Source organism: Solea senegalensis, linkage group LG10 (genome assembly GCF_019176455.1).
Source record: "Solea senegalensis isolate Sse05_10M linkage group LG10, IFAPA_SoseM_1, whole genome shotgun sequence".
In the NCBI taxonomy this organism is placed as follows: Eukaryota; Metazoa; Chordata; class Actinopteri; order Pleuronectiformes; family Soleidae; genus Solea; species Solea senegalensis.
Genome location: NC_058030.1, coordinates 2,397,350 through 2,424,959, shown reverse-complemented (window position 1 = coordinate 2,424,959; position 27,610 = coordinate 2,397,350). Strand labels below are relative to the sequence as shown.

General features: G+C 40.7%; 1 protein-coding gene across 1 annotated transcript; it reads right to left on the bottom strand.

Moving 5' to 3' along the window:
- Positions 1-710: 710 nt before the first annotated feature.
- Positions 711-27,610, bottom strand: mbtps1 (membrane-bound transcription factor peptidase, site 1). The gene is made up of 23 exons (XM_044036706.1): positions 27,456-27,610; positions 20,772-21,344; positions 19,656-19,919; positions 17,582-17,797; positions 16,479-16,589; positions 16,279-16,388; positions 15,651-15,767; positions 14,963-15,030; positions 14,006-14,108; positions 12,515-12,666; positions 11,101-11,262; positions 10,052-10,196; positions 8,615-8,803; positions 7,493-7,665; positions 6,615-6,730; positions 6,131-6,287; positions 3,543-3,667; positions 3,323-3,400; positions 3,077-3,217; positions 2,870-3,001; positions 2,172-2,298; positions 1,960-2,090; positions 711-1,246 (listed from the first exon to the last, which is right to left on the bottom strand). The coding sequence occupies exons 2-23, from the start codon at positions 20,980-20,982 to the stop codon at positions 1,020-1,022; spliced, it is 3,255 nt and encodes a 1,084-aa protein (XP_043892641.1). The 5' UTR covers positions 20,983-21,344; positions 27,456-27,610; the 3' UTR covers positions 711-1,019.

Here is a 27,610-nt window from a genome sequence, read left to right as displayed (position 1 = left end):
AGCAGCCCAGACACTCGAAATGTTTAATAAAACCATAAAAAGCAGGGTTTTTTTACTTTGCATGCACAGATTATTTTAAAGTTCCATCAGTAATGTCTCATTATTTATCTCAGCATATATTCGCTTCCTTATTTTATTGCCATTTTTTACTTATTTTTGTACCGTTTATGCAGCACTTCGGTAACAGAAAGTTAACTGTATATCGTAAACGTTAGCATAAACATAATAAAAATACCAAATCCAATCACTTTCATAATGCTTTTTAATTGATGAGATATAGTTGAAGGAGGCTGTCGATGCTACTTTGATGAGCACATGAAGGAGTGTCTTTGACACAATTACCCGGTCATAGAAAGTACAAAACAAAAAAAACACGTAAAGACGATGAGTTTTAAGAGATAAAGGCAGGAAACTTAAAGAGAGGACGATGAAAGAAGGAGGAGGAGGAGGAGACAAGTGCATCCTCCCTCCAATGGCCGCAGTGTTGGAAACATGTCTGCATATGTGTGCGTGTTTGTGTCATTGTGTACACCAACTGTTTTAATCGTGTCATGTGTTTGTCTGTGTGTGCGTTTCTGTTTGTGTGTTTTAGGGAACAAACAAATTCAATAAATAAAAAATAGACACATTTCATTCATAACGGAAACAGGTTTGGTCATGGAAAAAAAAGGGGAATGCTGACACCATGTCTGACAGACATTTGTTTTTGTTGTTTTTTAAAAACAGACATGTGTTATACATCACGTGTGTGTGTGTAACACTGTCTAATACTGTTTGTTCATTAGTCCACAAACACTCACGGAACAGCCCGGGAACAGACGAGAGGCACAAAACTGACAACACATCTGGATGGCTGTTCACATGGAGTCCGAACACAGTTGGAGACGCCTGCGTCAGCAGTTGATCATTTCAAACGTCCACTGTTGCTTTGAAACGCGGGTTGTCCCTTTACAAAGTGTGTCAGAGGTAAAACCCCGGCCCTGCATCCACCCAGGAGCAGTTCAGTGCTGCACTCACAGTCAAACTGTGGGGTTTTTCCCCGTGGTTGTCGTTGTCGTGGTCGTCTGCTGCTGCTGCTGCTGCTGCAGGTACGTGGGCCGCTTGATGCGCGGTTTCCTGCGCTTGGGTTTGCTCCTGGCCTTGGTGAGCTGCACCACGAAAAAGGACAAGACGACCATCGCTCCCAGGAAGGCAAAGACGGGGATAGTCTGGCCTACTTCCTGGTTGTAGTGACCCGGCATTATCCCTGTCAGGGGGAGAGGGGCAGAGGTCACATGGGGGCTGTAATCACTTTTATCTGAAATATTTATTTTTATTACAAACTCTTGTTATTTGGCGTCACATCGTTGTTTTTCTCTCCACTGACACCTAGTGTTTGAGATTGTGTGAAATTGTGTTTCTCTTCTCTCTATAATATTGTGAGGTTTTTGCCTTACTATGTACAGAGCCTTGAGATAATGTACTGTATGTTGTGATTTAGCGTTATACACGCATACAATTTCATTGAATTTACCATCACTAAATTCATTTAAAGAAAATGTGCGACACACATTCACAGGCCTAACTCACGCCCTGTGATGGTGGACATCTCTCTATACATCGCTGTTTCTGGTATTTTCCGATACAGAAACAAATTTTTATATCAGGAACATATCTGTGACACCTAATATCAATTTGAATTGGAAAAATAAACATACACACATACATCGGAACAAAAGGGCTGGGAAAATTCAGCAAATTTGTTTTGAGCCCAAAAAAAGAAGCATTTATGTCGTATTAAGTGTTTGTAATTTTATTATTCTCCAATATTTGATACAGTAATTTAAGCCCGTCTCGGCCTGATGTTGATTTTGGGTATCATCATATTTACTCAAAACTGAGAATCCCTCAAAAACACAGATTTATGGCTCTTATAATATATAATATATAATATATAATATAGAAGTCAGATGATGATACCTCCAGGAATGTCCCAGGCCCCGCTCTCTCCAGGAGACAGAGGTCGGACCTGGGGTCGGTACGCCCTCACGTTAGGTAGAGCCACCTTGTCCAGATCCACTGAGAGAAGTTTCTGGTGCTTCCAAAGGTTACTAAGAACACAAGAGAGAGAATGTGTTTGCTTTTATTACTGGAAGTGAACTCTGGGAAATGTCGTTCTCATTAATAGCTACCTGGGTGCCGTCTCGTTCAGTGGCTGTGGCTTTGCCCACGACAGGTGGGGGCATGCAGGTAGTGGGCGGGGCTTCGGGTCTCCCAGGTGAGCCTCCAAGACCTTGGAGTAGCGGTAAAGGTGGTTTCCTGCGGGGAAGGAAGGGAACAAAGGAGGGAAGGGTGGAAAGATGGAATTAAACAGAGGAACACTTTGCTGGTGTCTGTGAGGTTAAATGTCGTGTACGTTAAGTTTTGATATATTTTAATTTGGCAGGAATTGGATATATGCGTTCAATCACCTTATCGTATGAGTTGTTGTTTTTCATTAGAATAAACTGTTTATATTTATATCAGGAGCTGGGTCGGCAGCCGACAATGGACAAACTTAATATCTTGACTTATGATAACTGAAGGCTCGGCGAGGGATATGCAAATTAAACATTTTATCAATATACTAATACCATAATTAATCTGAGGGCCGGGGTTTTAGAAGATGCTTTGGGGAAGGTTTTACTAAATGCCTCATAATATTTCTGACAGTTTTGATTGCCATTTCAAAACGGCAATTTCCAAGAAATACATGTTTGATAAATGAATCTCTCAAACTCATTTTATGCATATGATATTTAATAAATCCTGCAAATTTATCTCTTAAATGAATCTCCTGTGACTCCCAACCAACGACTGCAGTTACGCATTGAGGCATTTCCCTCCTCACCTTCCAGTCTCTGAGGCAGGGGGCGGTCCGTGCCAGTGGGAGGAACTACCCTGCTGTGGGAGTGGCTGAGGCTGGGAGGAGTCATACTGTACGACGTGTACTGAAGGAGAGCGTCCAACAGCCAGAAACAATCTGAGAAGACAAGCAGCAATCACAATATCACTCATCCAGCTCTGCCTTCATCTCACACCGAGGACAGATATTTACCTTTTTGTCTGTGGCTGTCGTCAATACAGTTAGAGTCTCCGTACAGGGCGATGCGCCCTCCCCCGTCTGATGGCGTTTGGTACAGTCCCAGGATGGGAACTCCCTCTATCACGGCCGTCTCCTGCTTTAACACCTCCAGACCTGTGGGAACAACACACGGTGTAGCGTCAGATCTGCAAGGCTCCAGGCCAATGCTGCACTAAACTAAACCAGGTTCAATACTTTTAACACAAGAGCTGAGAGTACCTTGGTCCTTCAGGTTCTTGGCAATGACTATTCCGTCTTCTGGGAAACGTGCAATGCTGCAGCCTGAGGCGTAGTACACTGAGAGAGAGAGAGAGAGAGAGAGAGAGAGAGAGAGAGAGAGAGAGAGAGAGAGAGAGAGAGAGAGAGAGAGGTTGTGTTTTTTCAAAATGAACCAAATGTGACCAAAGCAATAAATACTCAGTGTGTGTGTGTGTCTTACTGTCATGATCAGCCAAGGTGAAGTCTCCCTCGTAGAGCCCGTCACTGAACGCCATCCCCCACACTGAGATCAGATCATTCAGAGCTGGTATGTTAGCGCCCCCTGTGTCCGGCATCCACCATTGCCTGCAAGTCACACCAAGAAAATGAATCTTGAACTTGACAATATATATAAGTATCAGTCTTGTCTTATCAGTTTTTAATTTCTGCACTGTGTGTTTTTTACGGCACTTTTACATGTTTTTATTTATTTACTGTAAAGCACTTTGACAGAAAGCACTATATAAATAAATGTGTATTATTATTATTATTATAATAAATCATTAAAGCCACAGCTTTAAAACCCATAATCATTTATTTACTAATTGAAGCCATGAAGATATAGAGAATAAATGAAACTAGAAAACATGTAATATCTTATTATTGATGGTTCAGAAAGAACCAAAAGAAAAGACAGTTAGGAGACACAATATCAAAATAAATTACTGATCAGTCCGATCAGTGTAAATCTACATGATTAACACTAAAGAAATCTTCTGCTACAGACAATGTCCTGATCTATCTCTAAACCTGCTTCAGTCCTTATCCACACTGAAACTGAACTTAGCCCTACGCAATCTTTTTTGTTCCATAAACACGACATTGTTTCATGAAATGTCTTCATAAACATAAAAACCACCAAAGCTACTCCAAACGCTGTAGTATATATACCAGGCCTGTATGTGGCGCTGTAACGCTGCCACAAAAAATACGCCAAAAATGTGGAGCATGCACTTAAAACACAATCTGGCAGAGAGGCGTCACTGTGACTTCTACATTTTCCCAAAGTTGATTATTGTCAGTTATTTTAGGAAACAGTGTTTCAGGGCTCACACGTAACACGATACAAAACATAAATGACATAAATGTTCACAACGGAGGTTAAAAACACTGGTTAAAAACCATGGACTTTGGTTGTGGGAGAGTGAGCACTTAACAAACTTCAGTCAGAAAAGAGAGTGTGCACACAAGCATCACTTTCACATGATTGACAGACTCTGATTCACTAATGTCTGTTTGGGTTTAAGCAGGTTTAATGAACAGATAAACGAATAAACCGTCCCCACTCCATTAAACGATAAACACCACAAAGACTATGCTGGAGTGTGTTTAAGACTCTTTAATTCTGCGGATAATGTGCGACAGCTTGAGTGGGATACACAAGTTATTGGTGAGTAATTGTTAGCTCAGGATTAGGCGGTGTAAATCTGAAAAAGTCGTGATATCTGTTAGCGAGCGGGGCGGGGCCGCAGAGGCCGGTTCTGCACGGGCGCGAGTCTGTGACTGAAATTGTAAATAGGTGGGCTGCTAAATTCCCGACACCCAGTTAATCTTGCTGTTATCATAACAACACGGTAGAACTCAGAGTAAAGGTGCTGTGGAGGTAATGGCCGTTTAATCACTGTACTTTTTTTCCATCAGCGAGGAACGGAACACATAGATCACTTTGAAGAAATAAAGAAAATAACAGGCAGAAGCCTCAGTTGGAGAGAACCAGGTGCAACATTAAAGCAGTCAAGCTCCTACAATTCATTTAATAAAAAACACAATCAATCAAAGACACTTTGGATTACCGAGTGGATTTGTCTGGAAAAGCAGTGGCTGCTATTCTGGGTTTTTTTTCTTCTTGTTTTGTTAAGATCAGTGTGACAACAGCTTTCAGCCTCTTCACAACGACCTGCTTTGCAGTGACAGCGACATTCTCTTCCAACAGCGAGACGAGGCAATTTGTCTGTTGCCGGGGGTTACGCGACGCCGGAGCACTTGAATTTTGTCATATGTGTCGGTGTTTCGCTCAGATTTGATAGAAAACATGAGCAAACAACCCCTGAGTTCAGTCCACTTCAAAAAACTCTTTGTTTTTAAATGAGAATCATTTTCTGAGACCTTTTATTGTGAAAATGTCTTTTGGCAACTAAGTTGGGACTTTAAAGAGCGACGAGCATTCTCCTCTCCCCCTTAGAGATGTAGATTTCTACCTTTTATTTATGTAGAAATTATCATTTGATGCTTTTGTAAAATGCTACTGGAATTAGAACTAGAGTGAAATTATATTGCTGCATTGTCATGCGGCGTATATTTTTTGAAAGATATGACCCCTTATCTCAGCTATATAAGTGGACTGAGCGAACCAGAGGAAGCGGAGGAACTCATTAGTGTGAAAAACAGGAAATTCAGTGTGATTTTTGCTGGCTATGCAAGCGAAATCTCTGTGAAGGAAAAAGAACTTTTCCTTCACAGTCTTTTCACTTTTTCAAGAACCCAAACCTTTCATCCTTCACACGCACAAAAAAACGACACTAAATGCTGTAGTAGATATGCCAGGCCTGTGTGGGGCGCTGTAACGCTGCCATAGAAATCAGAGAAGACGCTATGACATTGTCGTTTTCTCAAAATTGTTTGACGTTTTGAGATTTTTTTCCTCTCTTACAAAAAATAAATACAAATAAAGCATTTTAGGGCTCCCTAATCGTTGGTTCTATGTGGATAAATAGCTGATATGGGTCGTTGTTGCAACTTAATCAATGAACAGACCTGAGAGTTAAGTACCTTGTGTTTTCATCGTAGAACTTGACTTTCCTCATGACTGAGGTGTTGTACCAGTCGCTGAAGACAATGAGTGACAGGCCGTTATCGATGTCTCTCCTCAGCTTGGTGATCTCTTCGGGGAAATACTCCTCCTCGCTGTCCACCATTAACAACGTGCCTGCGGGCACACGAAAGAAAACAAAACAAGCCTTTAATTCACTTTATTATCTTCCTTAGAGTCATTAGCGATCGCAGATGCAAACTGCTTCATTAACTGCCTGCAGTTGTGTTGTGTCGTTTCAAAGTGGAAATCGTCTTATTCTGTTGTTTGTTAAAGGTCCAGTGTGTACATTTTAAATGAAAGGATGTCAGAAATGATAGTACTTAAGTGTACTAGTATGTAGGCAACAACCATGTGTTTACAATAGCCCCCAATGGACAAACTAAACATGAGCCTTGATGCTAACTAACACGTAAGTTCTCCAACAATTTTGTGGCTACGTACCATACTGGCTAGCATCAAAGCAGGTGATGGGAGCTCCCAGCACCTCAACAAAGTATCCCATACTCCTCAGGTGCTGGTACATGTCCCTGAAGTTTGTATGGATGTGGTCCCCGTTCCTGAAATCATAAAAAACAAAATGCTTGAATAAATGAGTCGTCAACTATTTTGATAATCGATTTATCGGTTTGAGGGTTTTTCAGGATTAGAACAAGATATCTGATCGTTTTAGCTTCTTCAATGTGGATATTTTCTGGTTTCTTAGCTCCATGAAACAAAGAAATCATTAAAACTGACATTTTATGGACCAAACGATTACTCGATTAATCAAGAAAATACTTTCATCCAGGAAACACAACTAGGTTGAAATAGGGTTGCGAAATTCTGGGAATTGGAAACTGGAAACATTCCATGGCAATTAACTGGACATATTCAAAATTCAAGGTTAGGGAACTTAAAATATAACATATTGTAGCATAATCCTAGGCTAAAACAAACAGATTTGATGCAAATACACTGTTGACTATTGATGCTATTTATCAATCAGGTGGTGTGGCGTAGGTGTGGCCTACACATAGGCCACACCCCCTACACATCACATGACATCACAGATGATTTCTACAAACCTGAACTATTGAAGCCAGACCAAGGACTAAGAAAAGTCAAGTAAGTTTTGATGATACGATGAGGACGAAATGTTTTATTCATGGTGCTAAAATGGGACTTTGTTAGGGAAGGAGGGCAGGGAACTTCCTTTCATTTTCGCTGATCGATGAAAGAATTAAGCATTGATAAAGTTGTAACTAACAGAAACCACCCCTTTGCAACCCTAGGTGAAAACATGAGTAGCTCATTGAACGCTGACATCGACACACACTCACCAGTCGAGAGGGTCGTTTTTCATGCGGAGGTTGTCTCGGGGAAAGTAGCCCGGTGGGTAGCGTAGATTGTGGTACTGATCCCACAGCACCCTCTTGCTGCGCGGGGGAGTCGGCACGATCTTCACCTTGATGGGCAGCTTGACTGTAGATGTCAGCTCTCCATCCACCTCAGACTGGAAGAGGTGAAAGGTCAAGGTTACTAAATGAGACTAAATGACATAACATGATGCAAATACTTATCAGTAAATGTTGTCGTTGAGAGTGCACGGAGACTAGCAAGCTTGTTGGATTAATAGAAGAATGTGAGTTGAGGGTCTGTCCTGTGTAGACAGATTAGACGGATATTTGTCATTTTTTAACTAATTTTCATTGCAGGATTATCATTTATTTATCTTTTAATTATTACAAATAATGCATTTTTTGTTCTCGGGAACCTGATTAATGATGATTAATTTGATGATTTTTTTCAGTTTCATAAAAACTGAATATAATTGCACTGCAGTGCAGACGTTAGATGTAGGAGAGACCGATCATTAGTGTTGGTAACTGAAGGTAAGCAATGTTTTGTATTACTTGTAATGATTAAACAGGGGTTAGTGGCATTTTTTTTTAGATTTTATGTTTGCTTGACAACAAATAAGGGACTTCCTCCAAGGATATAAATCTGTTGATGTATTATGTGATTAAAGTTGTTATGTGCTTCTCAGTGTTTTATTGTTATATTATTTCTGAAATATTGCAAACATTAATCAACGGTGGAAAACACAAAGACAAATTACAAACAAACAACAGCTTGGCCCGACTAAAATACATTCATAAAATGCTGATTTTTGTTTGATCACAGTGAGAATAAAAATGTAATTAAATAAAGTAATAGATTCATGGCTTAAATAGTTTATAGTTTATGTAGAAGAGTCATCTTAAAGACATCCTTACACATTTGAAATGGTAAGACAAACATAATGAATATCATATAACACCAAAAATATTAAACTAATGGAGACATTGTCAAAAATAATTACTTAAAACGACAGATACTACGAGATATAAGGTTCAATTATTCAATATTTATCTGTGTTAAAAGGAGGACAGAGCTCAGGTGCGGCTGCTGCAGTGACTCACGTCGTTCTCTGCGGGCGATGCCACGGTGACCATCACGTGGCCTTGAGCGATCCCTTCCCAGGAAGCCGCTTTCTTGGCCACAGAGATGGACACCGCCAGATATCCGGCCCACGGCCACAGCACCGGCGAGTATGAGACGGCCACATCGATGTGGTCGCCGTTCTGAGGGAGGTAGGGCTGCCAGATGGGCTGAGCAGGAGAGAGGGGTCAGAGTTCAGCGCAGTGCAAAACCATGTCAGTGCAGAAAGAAACACTCATTTTCAAGTCCCTGCAGTCCCTTCTTTTAAAAAGCATTACAACTGTGGATAACAGATTTTGGAGTAAAGACCACTTAACCACACTACTTAAACATCCTAAAGATGAGGAAATGAAGACGAGAAGAAGAAACAGAAGAGCAGACTCCTGCTGTGAGGCTGCAGTACCACTGATAAGCGACAGAGGGAGACAGAGAGCAGGACTGTAGCGAAACCAGCTCGGCATGAAAAGTAGTGGAAAATGTTGTTTTTGTTTCTGTTGTGTTTTTTTACAGAAATGGTTTGATACCAGAGTGTTTAAATGGATACATTAAATAAACTAGGCTTTGGTCTCTAAAACGAATAAATCTGACGACCAAAAGTGTAGCATAGTAGTTTCACATTTTCAACTATTTGTTGAATAAAGTCAGCCTTGTCATTATTAGATTATTGTGTGTTTGTATGACGCCCTATACGACACATAACCACTACAAAACATTATTTAATGTATATAACACACACACGTTGACAATCATTAACACTAGACTTTCGTTAATCGTTCCCTGTCACGTGCTGTACAGACAGGTAGGATCACATTCAAAATGGGTCAAATCAGCCTGAATTTGTGTAGTGTGATCCCGCTGTAACAGGCCATAGTTTAAACCGGGGTTAAGGTGGCCTGTGCTAGATTATACCCCAGCCTGGGCCACTTTAACCCCAGAGCATAAATTAGCCTAGGGGTTTAAATCTTGAAATAAGACCACAACCCTGAACACATAGACTTTTAGTACTTTTTATTACATTTATAAATATGAGTGAGTGAATACACTGTGTAACTACAGTCCAAATCTCTTTACACAAGAGGGGTACACTCTGGCCCAGGTATAGTTTGGACCTAGGACAGTTTATTCCCAGGTTTATTCTGGGCAGGGATTAATTTGCTCTGTTACACCGGCATAAATTAAAAAGTTAGTCTAGAGCCCTGGTGTATGTGTGTGTGTGGCTGCTACACCAGAGGACACACCCCCAGGGTTCCAGAGCAGAGAATGTTGCCAAAGTTTGCGTCAAGAAAACTCATTTTCAAACACAGACTGACCTTTTTTTTAGTCACTTAAATTTAGTAAAGTTTTTTCTTGTGGTGGTATTTTACAGGGAATTTAAAATGAACCCGACACAAATGCGTTTGCTCTACACGTGTGCTCACCTTGTCAACAATCCTGCCTGTGACGCCCATGCCGTTCAGAATGGTCACATTAACTATGGTGGGCATTCCTCCGTAGTAGATGGGCTGTGAGCAGTAAGGCCACATGTACGGACACTCGGTCAGGTCAATGTAGCTGGGTGACAGGCTGGAGGGGAGACAAGAACAGGTTGAGCATAAAAACCAACACGTAAATGAGTAATAAGGAGTGTTTTTGTGCTTTGTGATCAAATATCAAATATTTATGCTGGTTAAGAAGGGTTAGATTGTCTAGCCTGCATTTGGTTTCTGTTGTAGAAAATGTGACGAACATCGAAAAGGAATCATGAAAAAGAAGTGGAACTTTTGCCGTCTTTCCATGTAAGTTTTGTCCCCCGCTGTGTTGACCGTGGGTTACAGGAGCCGACATCATGGTTTCTAAAACTTTGAGTTTGTTGTTCACTCAGGTTCACAAGGGCAGGAAAAACTCACTGTGAGTTTCCCAGCTGTGTTCTCACGCTGTCTAATTAGGACAGATTCAACTGGTGGGCTGGCAGGGAAAGAAGTCATTTATGTTTCTACATACAGCTTTTCCCAACAACTTCAGGAGAAAGTGCAGACTTTAGTGCAGGTTAGAAAGCAGCTTAACAGCCTCTGTTTCTGCACGTCCACACTAAGGCTGCATTTACACTGCATGGTCTAAGTGACCCAACTGTAGATTTTGTGGGTGGCATAAAAATCATATACGACACATGAACGTGTGATACAGACAAAATGCAGCAAGATTCCAATGTTGTTAAATCAGTTTCAGTGCGATATGAATCAGATTTGTGCATTCGCTTTTTGCCACTCCTAAGTGTGTGCCAGCGCGTCCTAAAAAATATGACGTAAACACACGTGGTCACTTTTGAAAGACAATATAACAAAAATGAGATATAGGGAACATATCAGAGGGCTCCCACACTGTTGAAAATCAAGACAAGAAGGTTTATGTATTCTTGTGTGAAACCCAATAAAAAAATTAATACATATCACTCGATAATGAATGAAACTCTAACATCAGATTCATTTACCTGGCTTGAGGTCGGTAGCTGTTGAGTATCTGATATGCTCTGATAAGGTCAAGTTTCCCGTGGCCCTGCTCAAACATGTTCACCCCGGGCAGCCTGCGGGCTGATGCGATCAGAGCCTGCTTCATAGAGGCCGGGTTCACCAACTCCCGGTTGAGGACAGTGCTGGAGGACAGAGGAGGACAGACTGAGTCAATGTGTGTGTGTGTGTGATCCATGAGAGGTGCCTGCTGTCAACACGTGGTGATATGAAGTATAATCCAGCAACGAGAGCTCACAAATCAGCTCAGGACACTGACAGACTGAGAATAACACCAGAAAAACCTCCTTCCTCTGAGACACAGTTCACTCTTTGCTCTTGCAGGATCACAATACACGAGGTAATTAAGCCACATCGAGCTTCAGTATTATAATCTGTGTATCGTCTGATGACAAACTCATTTTCCTGAGGTCTCAATCGCTAGTTTCAAGTCTTTTTCAGTACAAAGCAATGCCTGTTTTATAAAGACTGTTCCCATTTTTGAACAGACTGATCCAAATGTAGTTTAAAGACACATTCAGGGTGTATTTGGGTGCATTAACCGCAAATAGAGGTGTCCACCTGTGATTATATCACTCAAGACGAATGTTAACACCAGGTATGAACAATCTGAAACTGAACAGAAGTCTACAGTGACCTACAATCCTACAAATTACTGATTTCTGTAAGAATTTCATTTAAGGCTATGGAGAGCCGGGGTCTTGTTTCCAGCTATTACATACTATAACCCATGGAAAATAAATGGGATTTATAAAAACAAACGTGTGGCACGATTGATCGATTATTAATCGATGACTAAATTAATCGTCAACTAGTTTGATAATCGATTAATCGGTTTAAAGCTTTTTTTCATGATTAAAAAAAGAATTCTGATTGGTTCAGCTTCTTAAATTTGAATATATTTTTAATTTATTTTGGTCCACATAACAAAGAAATCATTATAAGTGAAGTGAGTTTTTGGTTTGTGGACAAAACAAGACGTTTAAGAACGTCATCATTTTCAGGTCTGATAAACACCGATCAATATCAATATCTTTCTACATTTTCTGACATTTTATGGACCAAACGATTACTCGATCAATTGAGAAAATTATATGATATAAATGATATCATCTAAAATTAAATGTTCTTTTAAGCAGTGATAAGATTCCTAAAGCTGTGATGTACTGAATAAAATCAGTCAACATGAAAAATATACTTAGAGCGTAGACCAACTAGACAAACGGCGAGTTGAAAAGAAATAAACAAACTCCATATATATATATATATATATATATATATATATATATATATATATATATATATATATATATACATATATATATATATGGAGTTCGATATGTGCATGAAGAAATGGCCCAGTTGACGAGGACTGACCTGGCCAGGAGAGTGACAGCACCAGCCACCACAGGGGAGGCAACGCTGGTGCCCGACAGAGAGCGACATCCCTCCTTCAGCCCTGACCCGCGGACGCCAGAGCCGTACGTGACGATGTCAGGCTTCACTCTGCCGTAGCCTCCTGGCAGCTCCTGCGCGGAGACAGGACACATATACAGAATTTGAAAAATGACGGACTGAAAAGTCGAAGGTTTGTCCAGATTAAAGTAAAAACACTGCAGCACTGCTTTTAACCACAGAGTAAACAGTGTTTATTCAATTATTCAAACTCTAATCTGGCTCTTACACACTTCAGATTGTGTCATTATGACAACACCATGTAGTTCACACACTTGTCGTTAGCTCCAACACAAGCAGTTTAGTTTGGACGGGCGGAAAACACAGAGCTTTGGCAACAATGACGCAGTGACACTTATTCTCTGAAGAACCAGCAGATGAAACTCAGTCGTCGTCTTTTTTTCCAGTCACTGTGAATTGGTGTGTGTGACGTGATAATGACTGATGCAGCCGACAGATACACAACCACCAGTCTGAGCACAAACAAGCAGCAGCAGCAGAGAGAGAGAGAGAGAGAAATAAGATCTGAAATATTTCTGATGCACTCAGGTAGAAAAGTGGAGAGGCTGAGTGAGGGGCTCTTCATGGCTGAGTGACAGTCGTTGAGGGGGCAGAGAAACTGTCTGGATCACAGAGGGAGAGGGAGAGAGAAGACTTAATATGATCCCAAAGTAGATGTCTACTTCAGACTTCAACAGATAACATAAGAGCGGTGTGTGTGTGTGTGTGTGGCTTGTCAGGACCAATTTCTGAGGAATTGGCTAAGTTTTGGGCTAAGTCTGGTCCCTTTTTTTGCCTTTTACCACTGTAGATATCCATCCATTGTCTACCTCTTTACCCTCACTGTTGTAAAAACTCACTGCCAACACTCCCCCCCCCTTCCCCTCTCCCGGCCATGTGCATTTGTTTTCAACGGAGCCGAAGAACACAAGACGTGGAGTCACTGGCTCTGCCACGATGAACGTCTATAGTAATGTGGCTTGATCTTATAGCCAGTACTTGGCGAGGGGGTGTTTATGTGTAGTGACGTGGAGCAATTTTCACGGCACCTCCTGATTCTGAGGACTCCAGGATGCCACCCCTGACCTTGCAAGGCTGGTATTCCGCAAACGAACAGTAGAGGGAGTGGAGACAGCCCCCTGTTAAATTAGAGTATAAGTTCCACTTTAAGGTAAGGGTTAACGCTTTGTGTAGGCCGTCCAAATAAATGGAAGTCAATGCAGAGTTCTAAGAAGAACAGCTGCACAAACCTGCGTGTGTGTGTGTATCTGTGGTAACTGGCCGATGTAGATGAGGGATCAGGAAGCCCACTTTATGGTTGACAGACTCAAAAAGCTGAGAGCAGATCCCTGTGGAAGATGTCTGCTCTCACACTGATGAATAGTTTGCTGTGGGTGGTAGAGTGTGACTCACCCAGGTGGTCATGCCTCTGGAGGAAAACCTGGCGATGTTGTCCTCAAAGTCGATGCCTCCGACTCCGATCACGTCCATCTGGTCCGCCGGGTTGTTCAGCGTGCTGAGAGAGAAAATGACAAACATTTACTTTAAGGACAATAGGAGATAAAAGTGCAATAAAGAGTCCTCCTGTTTGTCCTTTAAATTATATTTTATACAGGAGGAAGAGTCAGCAGATATTCAGCAGGGGCATAAAACTCAGTTGGCCTTGGGGCTTGTTCAGATAATGAAGAGGTCAGAGTGGTCAAGAGGAAGTCAGCATTTCTGTCCAACTACAAAGGATTTAATCTAACAACAGAGAACGTCTTTGACAACAAAACACGAGAAAATAAGGGGAAAATATACGCGATGTGGCTACTGAACACTAAAGGGACTTTTCAGACATGCACTGCGGTCTGCACATTTCTGAGAGGCTGAATATGAGGAAGCAAATGTCCATAAATGTCACTCCTCATATTTTCCCTGAACCACTCCTTCTAGCTCTATAGTTAAACTTTCAAAAAGTTACAAGAAGATACAGCAGGAAAGTCTTAGGAAAGTGGTCTTTTCTCCAGAAAATCTCCTACTGGGATCTTTAGATTAGATTGGACTTTATTGAAGTGACGAGTACAAAAAGGGATGAGAAATAGCAATCAAATATAAAATTAATAGCAAATTAAGCAAAAAGAAGATAAAAAAATACCAAGAATACAAAAATACACATACTTTTTTGTGGAGAGAGGCATGAAGTCAACTAAATGAATAAATAAAAATGTGGGCCATCACAAACTAGTGATGGCTGATGTTGCCGCTGCATCTACTGAAAATTAGATATTTATAGATGACAGCTGGTGTCATTTAGGATTAAGAGTTCCCTGAAAGTCCTCAGTCTCTGCTAGTATGAGCAATATTGTGTGGAGGTTAGGGTTTGCATACCCATAGAGAGGTCCATCATTCCCAATGGCAGAAACCATGATCACTCGATTGGCCGTCAGCTCCCACACCTGTCAATAAAAACATGACGATTCATTAGATTAGCATTAAAAAGACCGTTTGCAAATGACCTACATCTAATGAGTTAGTTACAGTTAACCCAGTGGAATCCTGGCTTAAACTTTCTTAAACATTTGTATTAATTTAAACCCCAAAACTCATTCAAAACAATGTTACAAGGTGCTTTCAAATCTTTATGGAGCACCTTTTAAAAAGAGAGTATACATAGTGCTTTCACAATGGTTTAGGGGTGTAGAATAATAACAAATGTCAATGTCAAGGGTCAGGATAAATCATTGATGTAAAAATAAATGCAGAAACAAAAGGTATCAAGAATGCCTCGTCTATAAAAATGGGTTGTAAGACACAATTTAAAAGACGTCTGCTTTCATTTATTATTTATATAATATAACACTGCCTCGTGTATCTGGTTTGACCCGTTCGCTCTGACAGTTGACCTGCTCATTATGCAGCTCAGTACCACATTGTCAAGAAGGTGTAACTTGGGAGGAGGAAGCGTGGCTTGGTTTACAAATGATTTGTTTTTTTCTCTCTTCAAACCATCTGCTCACAATCTAAATATCGCTTTAGTAGTCAAACGCTGCCACGTGACCGCGTTATTCTTGCTCACCTTATCAACAAAAGGGTGATCCATGAAGTCGGGTCCACCGATGCTGAGGTTAAGAACATCGATCTTCTTCAGAATGGCGTAGTTGAAAGCATCCAGGAACCACGAGGTGTAGGATACCTGGGATGTGAGGACAGATGAAAACAATATTAAGTGTCAATAGTGTTTCTTATTATTTGACTTATATTATTTGATAAGTGTTTGACTACAAATTATGTGAAGAACATCCTTATTCGAGACTAGTAAAAAGGGCTTTTGTAGGTAGAATAGAGGAGTCTGACATTTATTTCAGTTGATGATGTTTTTCACCAGGTACAGGTGGGAAGAAGGGCTTTGATGGCTCTCACAGATTATTTATTTACACATTTTTTTAGATCACATACTATTTATGTTGCTTATTTTTAAGCAAATAGGAGTATTTCCTTCTTTTTGGGGGCTGGGGGTGTTTGCCCATTTGTATAGAAGAAGCAATTTGTCACCAAAATGTAAATAGGAAGTCACCTTGTGATCAGTTGTTATTAAATAGTGGAGAAGGGGTCGAATTCAATAAGATTAGTCTTCTTCCTACTCCTTTTGGACATATTTTATTTGGACCTCAATGTACATGAGTGATTTGTCGAATTATATGCACCTGGTTATTGGTGAAGACTCTGAAGATGTGCAGCTCTGAGTCGGGGGCAAAGCCCTGACACTCCCTCATACTGGCTATCACTCCTGCTACAAACGTACCATGGCCCAGACCTGAAAGACAGAAAACAGAACAAGAGGTCAATCCGTATCTTTCTCTGTGACAAACGCACTGCAACACCATCATGATTAGCTCCTCCTCACCATCGTCTAGTGTCTTCTCATTAGTCCAGTTGGTCCTCTCCTTCACATTCTTAAAATGTGGGTGCTTCTCGCTGAGGCCCGTGTCAAACACTGCCACCTTCACACCAGAACCTGCAAACATGCAGTGGCTTTGTTTACATGTGCAAAATTTATTAATTCCAAAAAGATTCTTTACAATTGGAATTTACAATTCCATCTTTTACACATGGACACACGAAGGAATGATCAATGATCCAATTGTGGTCTGCAAGTACACATGCATCAAGTGTTCAGACAGAATGGACTATTTTGATGGAAGTATTCAGTCAGTATTCAGACGCTTCAGTCACACTATGTTACAAGCCCTTTCATAGACATTTTAGCCCCCTTTCCACCTATGGTCCCAGCTCGCCTAGCCATGGTACGGTTTTGGTTGGTTTTCCACTATAAAATAGTACCTACTCAGCGTGGGCGGAGTCATCACTGCACGGCTGCATGAAACTGCCGGGACTTCGTTTTACATGCGACACACAAATGAGTGACTAGTGACTTGTAAAGCAGTTGTTTTCAGTGTAACTGAATCATTAGAATGAGGTCATTAAATATACTTGATCAGTACTTCCTCCATGACCGGAGCACAGACTCATGTCTGACACAGTCACTGGACACAAATACAGCAGGAGGGTTTGTGATGCAACTCGCCGGTCGCAACCGGCCGCTGTCTTTTTAACTGGCTTGATTCTTGTGTCAGATGTCTCTTCCCGTGGCCGGCAGTCTGACGGCGCCATGCATATTATCGCCTCAGCAGGTACTAAAAAAAAATACCAGGTACCAGGTGCTGTGCTAGTGGAAACGCAACTTAACCGTGCCGAGGTGAAACACACCATTTGTTTTCTTCAGTTGGACAGATATCGTGATGTATCGTGATGTATCCTGCGATACCCACCCCTAGGATGCAGCATACGAATAATGTTACATCATTACATGTTATGTAATATTCACAAAGACTAAACAGATGGGGAAACACCCTAAAAGTTACACACTGGAGCTTGAAGTTGCCGTCACTTTATGAACTTTTGAAGCAGATGTTCACCGAGTTGAGAAGTCAAAGGTCTGTGTCTTACCGGTGTGTCCCATCTGCCAGAGTACGTCTGCCTGCAGGATCTGGGCAACTTGGCGGGGGATGGCACGCAGCAGACGCCGGCTGGAGTGGCGCCCGGTGGCGTGCCAGAAACCCGAACCGAGCGACAGGCTGGTTCTTCGGAAAGGACGAGACGATTGCCACGACTGCCATTTGTGCGTCCCTCTGGTGGAATTGCAGGGTGCGGCAGGTTCAGGTGCTACAGAGACAGAGATAAGTGGCAAATCCATCTTTGAGTTTACCATCAGACCAAACGTCAAATCTCATTAATGGTGCCTCAGGTCAGCAGCCACCTCATCATGTCCTGACCCCTCAGTTCTCCCTCTTTTCACGACCTACTTCTATCTGAGAAGCCTTCCTTTCATCTTTAAGCTGTGATTCGAGGCTCATTTGTCTCTTGCCTCACAAATTATCATTAGGTCGAGACATTTTAATGTGGGGATTGAAATGCAGGGGCAAGGTGTCTTCTCGTTGCGACCACTTAATAACCACATTGGGAAGCCACTTCACGTTCACAGATATCCAATCATGCAACAGTGACACTGATTCACAGATATCCCACTCCATAGCCAAGTTCAAGTGTTTTGTAAAGAAATCTACATTTTTAAGAGGCTTCAGCTTCTTTCTATCCACCAATCAGACAAACACTGGTTTATATTTGAGGAGAAACGTGGTCTGGAAACTTGGTCAGCACCAATGATCAGCCCAGATTATCTGGTAGTGTGAGGGGTTACAGAACCAATTATTAAATCCCTGTAACCTCCCACACAACCATTGAGATTAGATTAAATTAATTGTCAACTAATTTCATAATCAATTTATCAGTTTGAGTGATTTTTTTTCTCTGAATTTTCAGCTTCTTAAATGTGAATAATATTTTCTGGTTTCTTTTCTCTTTATAACAAAAAGTAATTGAAACAGAGCAATTTTAGTTTGTGGACAAAACAAAACATTAAAAAATATCTTCTGACATTTTATGGACCAAACAAGTACCCGATAAAGCGAAGCACAGCAGCTAAAGAGAAAGATGGATAAACTGTGGTGTGCGGCTGACGGTGCTGCTAAGCAACAGTGATTTCCTAGCCTGCTACCACTCCTGTCTTGACTGGCAGTTTCTCATGTGCACTCCTTTTTTAATTATCGTTAGATCAAGTAGTGGCAAAACACCACTACACCGCCATTTTGGTTGAATCTGCTTCCCCATGAGGTCAAATGAGCTGCGGCGTTATTTCCACATCTTGCAGAGTGTGCAGGTTTGTATCTGTAAAGACTCTCCTCCAGGGTGTAATGCAACCCGATTTCGAAATCGATCAGGTTTGGACTGCTCCTGTAACTCCCAGCTTCAGGGTTGCACGGAAAGAAACCTGGGACAAAAGAGTTTTCACCACCACACATGGGCTTCAAAGTAATCAAAGTAATACAGCTTGTGGGATATAATGCAGACTGGTGGCACAGTCAAGTCTTTCATCCAGTGCCAGGCACAGGACGTACCCCCACCCCCTGTCCAGGCAAGTCCTGGACAGGACACTGACTCACCTACTCGCTCCCATGGTGAGAAAACACAGACATTCTCTGTCCTCGCACCCATCCCCCCAAAACCACACACACACACACCCCAAGTTGGCTCACACTTAATGTTTAAATATACAGTCATTTCTCCACCACAAACACAGTGAAGACAGAAATGATTCCTTTGTCTCAACAAACAAAGACGACTATCAAGAACTGGTGAAATACTGACAAACCAATGTGTTTCAGGACAAACAGCTATCGATATTAATGTTATGTAGGGCCACAGCTATTTATGGCATTGTTTTTTAGAATTGATTCATCTGTCGAGTACATTCTCGATTCATTATTGCATCAAAAATTAAAATGTTGGAAAATGCATAACAAATAGTCTGCTCTCATAAAGAAGAAATAAGCAGAATTGTCCTCACAGCTGTGTCGTTATAATCCTAACCACACCCGTGCCTTGTCTATTGTAGTATTTAGATATTCTTTCTAAATGTAATATTTCTTTGGTTTCAATGCAAAATCTCATGACGCGGACTCACAGGGAATGTATTTGAGCGTGCGGAACACTTTGCGTTGCGGCGTGACCCTCTTGATGTAAGGGTGATCCTCCAGGGTGAGCAGACTGCGAGGTGAAGCTTGCCGGATGTGGATCAGCTCAAAGTCGCTGGGAAAGTTGGACGCTGGGTTCTCTCTGCGGACGATGTGCCACTCGAGCGCTTGGTCCCCGTTGTTTCGCAGGGCACTGCTGATGTACAGGCTGCGAGCTTTGGCGGAGAAATATCCCGTGAATGCTACGATGTACTCTGTGGGGGAGACAGAAAATACACAGAAGGAGACCAATTAATTGGGCCAATAATGTGCCTAAAATTTTATTTTTTCACCCAAACGTTTTTTGTTTTAATTTGTTTATTGATGACCTGTTTCCTAAGTAAGTTTATTTTTATTGAAAATACTGAATATATTTACACTGCAGTGCAGGCATGAAATGTGGGTTGAAGAAACGGACTGTTAAAAGCAATTTCTGTATTACTGTTATCATAAAACTATAAAATTTTCATTCAGATGGAGAAGAAGAAAAAAGAAAATCAGCTAAATGTCAACATTTATCAGACAATGGCTGCCCAGATTTCTAAGAAACACTCAGATTGGTCGACCTCTCAGCAAAAGTCTTTAGTTTTCTCTGTGAAGTCATTGTTAAGCAACATAATATTCAGTGTGAAGCCATGTTATGCCAAAATATGCCTGGTTACAAAAATAACACAAAAACAACAACTGCAGCATTTGTTGATTTGGTTTCCACAAAGACGAATTAGGTGTGGTGTGCGGGATTTATTTAATCCAACAGTATAAATGGAAAGAGCCTGAATAGCACGCTGTGCAAAATAGTTTGTATGGGTGTGCTAAATACTGAACAACTACTCTGCTGCTATTAATATCACTGACCCTATGTGACACTATGCAAGTAATTCTCTATTTTCCAAAAGTCTGTTCTTCAAATACTTTTGTAATGTTACATTGTTTATTTGTGTACAGATGCATTTTAGCAACATGCCAAGCATTTCCTATGTCCATTATATTTTACAACCTCTTTGCTTTTCAGTCCATTATACTCACAGTTACTAACATTATCCCCGTTTTAACAAAGGAATTCTTACCATGCTCCACCACCTTGGAGGAAAACTCCAGCTTGAGGGTTAGCTCGGAGCAGTTGGAGGCAGATGACGAGGGGAGGGGGTCCGGGTTAGGGGTGTGTTCCCCTGCAGGCTCCATGCCCACCACAGGCAGGAAGCCCAACAGCAGGCACAGAAGCATGGACGCCCACACGGGAACCGGGAGCATTTTGAGCGGTGAAGTCCTGCAAACCATCGGTTTGACCAGGCTCTGTAAACTTGAGAGGCAGATGTGCTGTTTCAGATGAAAAGGGAGCAGCTAAAAGCTGGATCAAGGTCAGGAATGGGACACAGCATTTCAGGTCCAGAGCTCTAAAAAGGAGTCCATACTGCAAACAGCCTGAGCAGCTAATTTAATTTCTTTCTGCGTTTTCTCTCCATGGTGGTAGTCCACGGTGAAGGTCAGTGACACTGCCAGAGTGGGAACAAAGCTGCCATGTTGAGGCGTGAAGGAGGCGATCAGTAGGAGCAGTTGGATGGGTGTGAGGAGAGCAGGAGCAGTGGCAAAGAAAGATGCTGGTGTCCACTAAAAGTTTCAGTCCAGACTTGATTTTATTTCTGGAGAGAAAAAGCAACAAAGACAAATACATTAATCGTAAGATCATATACATTCAAAATAGAGTAAATGAGTGTGGTACAAAACACAGTATCCTGGAACTAGGACAACAATCATTAAAGATACAAAGCCATCTGTATCAATACTGTTGTTTTGAGGCCAGTGCCGAACAACGGATGCTAAGAACAATGAAAGTTACTGCCAATTGTTGCCAAATCATGCTGCAAATTAAGAGAAAACCAGCCAGTGATTGCCCACGCTTGGCACTGGCCATGAGTCGCATATTGAAAAAAGTTCATGTCAAAACACAGTGAGACATTAGTGCACATATGAAAGTGCAATAAATCTGTCATTTTGGTTCACTTGCATTAGCCAACATAAGCTCTGTGCAAATCACAAATTGTGGGAAAGTGGTGCATATCGCCCAGCAATGCCATCATAACAGCACAGATGTTGGTGTTACACCTGAGGATTGTGGGTAGCGTAGACCTTCTTGACATCAATCTCAGAACTTGTGTCGAGTCGACCTTCGATGATAGCACAGCTGATGATCAAATCCACTATTTTTATATTTATATAATTATATTTTTTTGAGTTCTATAGAAAACCGCATCATGTAGCTTTGTTTCCATTTATAAAAGGCCTCATGTGGTGTCCAGAGTGTTTGCTCTGCTGTGTCAGGAGGAAGGAAGGGAGGTGTTAGCTCAAGATGTGGAAGCAAGGTAATAACCACTCCCCTCCTTGTTTATTCACTCATGAAAAACATGTGTTGCCCTCTGGGAACAACCCTGTTATTAGACAGCACATAAACCGAGATAAAAGCGCTATCTCATCTGCAAGAAAAACATGGCATACGCACCATTCATACGAGGACTGCAATCAACAACCAACCATTGACCCAGTGAACCAAGATAAAGCCGTCTGTGAAGCAACAAACTCATCAAAGTCATATTAATGTAATAATGAAACCTTTCCCACACTGCACAAAAGACACAGTAAATATGAGCTATACGTGCACCGAAACACCAACAACCAGTTAGGCTGCTCCACCTGACCTGAAACTGAGGAATCAGAACCTTCGCCTGTAGGATCTTTTTCTTGTTTCGTTCTTGTACAAATTTTTGTAAACACAGCATCATATAAAGAAATGAAGAAATAGCCAAAAGCTGTAGTACATATGCCAGGCCTGTCTTAAATGTGCAACTGCCACATTAACTTAAATTACAGTTATGTCTTTTCAGGATAAAAAAGAAAATACTGCTGCAAACAACAAGGTTTTCAAATTAATAAAACAATGCTCAAATAAAAGTGCAGCGTAAACAGTTCCAGCTTCATTCAAGTTTTTTTTGGAAGTCATTGTGTGCAGAAAGCCTAGGTCTTTGGGCACTTACAATGTCTCAAGCCGTAGAAAATATCCTTTCGCTAAGGACAGAGGTAGCAGGTACCACAAGGTAGCGTATTGCTAACTTAGCACCATGAGGATATTTGGGCTCATTGGTCTTCCACCATAAGAGTGGATTGGAATCAAGTGAAATTGACCTGGAATCCGAAAGTTATCCCACACTTACATATTTGAATGACAAATCAAATCCATTATTATCTGTTGTATTGCATTCAATGTCGCTTGATAATGGGCTTTACCATTCCAAACCGTACCATGATGGAAACACAGCAATAAAGTGAACTGACTTAACTAACTCCAAACACAAGAAGACGACCAACAACAAAAATCAAAAAATCCTATGGCTCTGTTGAATTGTGCTGATTTGAGAAGAATATTTGTTCCAGTTTTTTGAGAATTATTCCCTTGAAATAGCTTGAAATACATGAGCACAAATGTCTTCATAGTTGAAAAGGTCTAAAATGGCTATATAGGACCAATGTCGGTATCCGCAGATACTTGAGATTGTGAGATCAGTATCGGACACAGAAAAAGGGGCATCGTGTCATTCCTAGTTTCTGTACTCCCGACAATGGTTTCATATGGATAAAAAGCTGATATGATAAAAAACATTTGTGGCTTTTCCTGAATATGTTTTGAATTTGTACGGCCCCTTAGTGCAACACATGACTCCCTAACAAACGCACCCACAGCTTTGTATCCTCCTCTATTTCCCTCTGGAGTCAGGCTTGGACAACCCAGTAATCAAATACACAACAACAGTCGCCCAACCATCAACAAGAAATGAAGGCACACACACACCCACCCACACTGGCCAATCTCAACACACAAGCTCATGCGAAACCAGTTTCACTGACTGAGGGTCCAACCCAACTTACATAAGAGGACTGCCTTTCTAATACCAAATACAGATCAAGAGGATGTTGGTGACATTTCTTCTGTTTTGGCAGCTAACTCAGATTAAGGCTGGATGACAAATGACAATGACAACAATAATTTGTTTTCTTTAGAGCTGAACAATTAATCATCTTGAAATTGCAATCATACTTTGAGACAATATAATTATCAAATTACAGTCATTTTTTTACTGTTCTCTCGTACAAAAATTAAACAGACATGTTGGAAACAATTGGGTTGGGACCCAAAGATGGGTCGCAGGAGATTTTTTTGGGTCCCCAAAGAAATTTGTCATTTTTTCTCCCAACGTTTTAGTCAAGAGACAACAGTTTGTCTTTGTTAGTGGGTCTCCCCATAGAGTAAATTTGGATAAATGATGATTTGCTGGTGACGTGTGATGACATATTTTTAAACATATTACACTTTAAATATTGCAATATATTTAAATAATTTTCTAATAACAAAAATTCAACATATATATATACATATATATAAAATGTAGATTTAATCTTCATGGATTTCACACTTTGATACACATTTACAGACTTGTGAAATGTGTTTTCTGCTCATAAAGAAGTGTTAAAAACACAATCAACTGGTTTACTTGGAGTTTCACCCAGGAGGAAATGAAAAATTAAATAATGACCAGATACTTGGCTGCGGAGTGGCTCAGTGGTTAAGACCGGTACCCTGTGTGCCAAAGACATCATGGTCGCAATGGTCGCAAGTTCGACTCCCCTGACTGATTGTACTGAATTCCATTGTAAGTCGCTTTGGATAAAAGCGTCTGCTAAAATGACATGTAATATTTCTCACAATAATTATCATCATTCATTGAGTGGAAGAGTGCAATTAAAACAAATAGCTACACATGGCAGAGTAGAAATAGGTCTCAATTCCATACGGCACTATAGTGTATATGTGCTGATGATATCTAAACCCGTTTCTCATAATTAGGTCCCTGAAAAACAAGCTTTCAGCTTCATATGTGTAAAAATATTTTCTGGTTTCTTTGCTCCACAAAAGAAAGAAATCATTAAAACGTATTAGTTTGGGAAACAATGATCAATGTTTTGTGACATTTTATGGACCAAAACAAGTACCAGATTAATCGAGAAAATAATCAACAGATTAATCGATTATGAAAATAGTCGTGAGTTGCAGCCCTAATATCAAAATAGTTAATGATAAATTTGTACCATTCTGCAAATGACCAACGTGTGACACACACCAGAAGAATGTGCCATTTAACCAATGTTGAAACCATGCAGATTCAAACTGCAACCATTTAAACAAATCAAAGTGGATTTCATGGTGGACAAAAAGACTTGCATATTTATCCGAAAATATACAAAATCCCCATTCCTGGTTTTAATTTAACCATGTGGTTGCATCACGTGTACCGCCTCCACCGTTATCTTTAATGATAGAGTAGACAAAGTCTTCAGATATGGGCCTACACATGTGATGTGGGTATAGATGATCTAAAGGTCCCTGGCAGGTCTAGTCTAACCGGAGGGGCTCAGTCAGCAGTTCCGGCTCAGGGCAGGATTCATCCCTGCCCGTGTGGGAAAACAATAAAGCTAATCACTACTGGTAAAGACTGATAGCTATAAAAATAGTCTCACTGCTTAGGACGGGGCTGTAAAAGACAGGCTGGGACCAGTTGTGTCAACATAGCACCAAGCCACAAAAACAACAAACCTCTGGGCAACCGCAGATTAGTAGCTAGAAAAGACCCCCACCCAACCCAGAGGTTATCAAGCTGCAGGCAGAAAAGTGTAGGCAAGAAAATGACTCAAAATCCGGTGCCATTGTGCCTGATTTGTCGGGAGCTGTGGCAATGAAACAAAGGCAGTGATTAATATCAACATCCATTAGAGGGGATCTGTTTTGTTGTCTAGATTGTATGATCAGTGTTACTGATTTATTTTCTTACAGAAAAAGCAAAAAAAAACGGCAAGGAAAAACTACTAATCTTTGCTATTTTTTAAAAGATTAAGAATCAGTGTGGAAAAAATCCATAAGAATTTTAAAATAAAACTCTAAATAATAGCAATAGTCTCATAATTAAATAAAAATGTAATCAAGTTGTGTGAATGGCTTATAATTCATTTATTTTCTGTTAAAATCACCTGGAGGACTCATAAAGAACCAGCTGAGTTAGTGTGGCTCTATCTCAGCCAATGCTTATGTTGTTTTAATATTTTTCTGTACATTGCTGTACTTTTAAAAGAAAATCATGCGCATGTGGGTGAACACTATGGGTGGGAATAACAGGTTACCTTACAATACGCTTTACATGGTCCACCATACCAATAATATGACGCAACGATTATGTGATACAATCATATAGAGATAGATCACGACATCTGTCTAACTGCAGAAAACAAAACGTCCAAGAAAAGTTAGTGCAGGTTTACTTAGTCCCAATTTAGAGAACAAAGTGCATAAAGTCTATGTATTGAACATGGATGTAGCATCTCATAAACTCCCTCTTCTTCAGGCAGGGAACTTCCACCCAAGTTTCCCCTCATTCATTTGAGCTGCGCCAATGCGAGGAGACATGAAGTGGCAGGGGCTGTTTACTTAGAGCACCCAATTAAAATATCAATATTTGTCCTGGCATATCGATTATGTTACAGTACTGTTACTGCATAAGTCAAAACACACAGTAATATTGAATAACTGCCAGATACTGAAGGTTGAAGTTTTATTAGAAAAAAGGGACAGAAGAACTCCCTCACTGAACATTTTATGACAATTCTACAGCCATGAAATCTAAATAAATCCAGCCTGGTTATAATTATGGTCATAGATGTACAACACCAAATCCATATTTTGACCCACCCCAAGTGAACACATGCGGCAATAATGCAAAACTACATGATGAACGATGTGATAAACCAATATTGCTTTTTTCCTTGGTTTCCTCAGAAATGTATTGTGTTCTGGTTATATTCATAAAAGACAATGGAATTGAGGTGTAACCAACGACTGATACGATTTGATTACTGTTGAAAAGGTAAAAGATACAAATACATCAGTGGGTGGACCACAGTATCACAACACTAACAATACTAGCACTACAAGTATTGTAGTTACTGCTCAATTGCATCTCCAAACTCTCAGAGACTCTTGCAGGACTAGATTGTTCCCGAGACTCACAATTTGTTTTGCTATCTGAGCCTAAGTAAACACAAGCTACCTGCCTTTGTAGTTCTGAAATGAATCATACATATATTCTTGTCTTTTTTAATGAAATATCTATTTAAAAATGATGATACATTTAATTTGCGATTGACAATGAATGTATTCTTATCAAATCTAAGGCTGAAACTAATTAAACTAAAACTCATTTCCAGGTTTGATGAACACTGATCGACATGTTGATGACGTTTTATGGACCAAACGACTACTCGATTAATCGAGAGAATAACCGACATATGACAATAATCGTTAGTTGCAGCCGTAGTTAACGTACAGCGAATACAAACAGTATAAAAGTCAGTGAGTTGCCGTGTGTAACCACACACGAGTCACACTTGAAACGACGTAAACATTGCACGCATTGGTGCACATATGCCGAATTAAAGACTCAAGAGGAGGAAGATTAGATAATATGTCGACAGAAGATACTGATATATGGACGCAAGTAAAGGCTATTTCACACAGGTTGTGTAAACACGCTAATGTGTTTGCAGTCCCTCACATGTACAGCGTTAGCTTAGCTAGCATTGAAGCTTCTTCTGTTTTGTTGTATTTTTTTACATTTTCTGCTCGTGACGTGTGAGCTGAACGTGAATCTACTCACCGAGATGCACCACGTCGCACATGTGCGTCGTTTCCACACTCCGCTGCGCTGATGTGATTTTTTTACGGAAGCTAGCTTAGTGAACTGCAAACAAAAGCTAGCAGCAGCGAGCTCACTAAACATCCGCAGACCACTGATGTCTGGTTACGATGGGG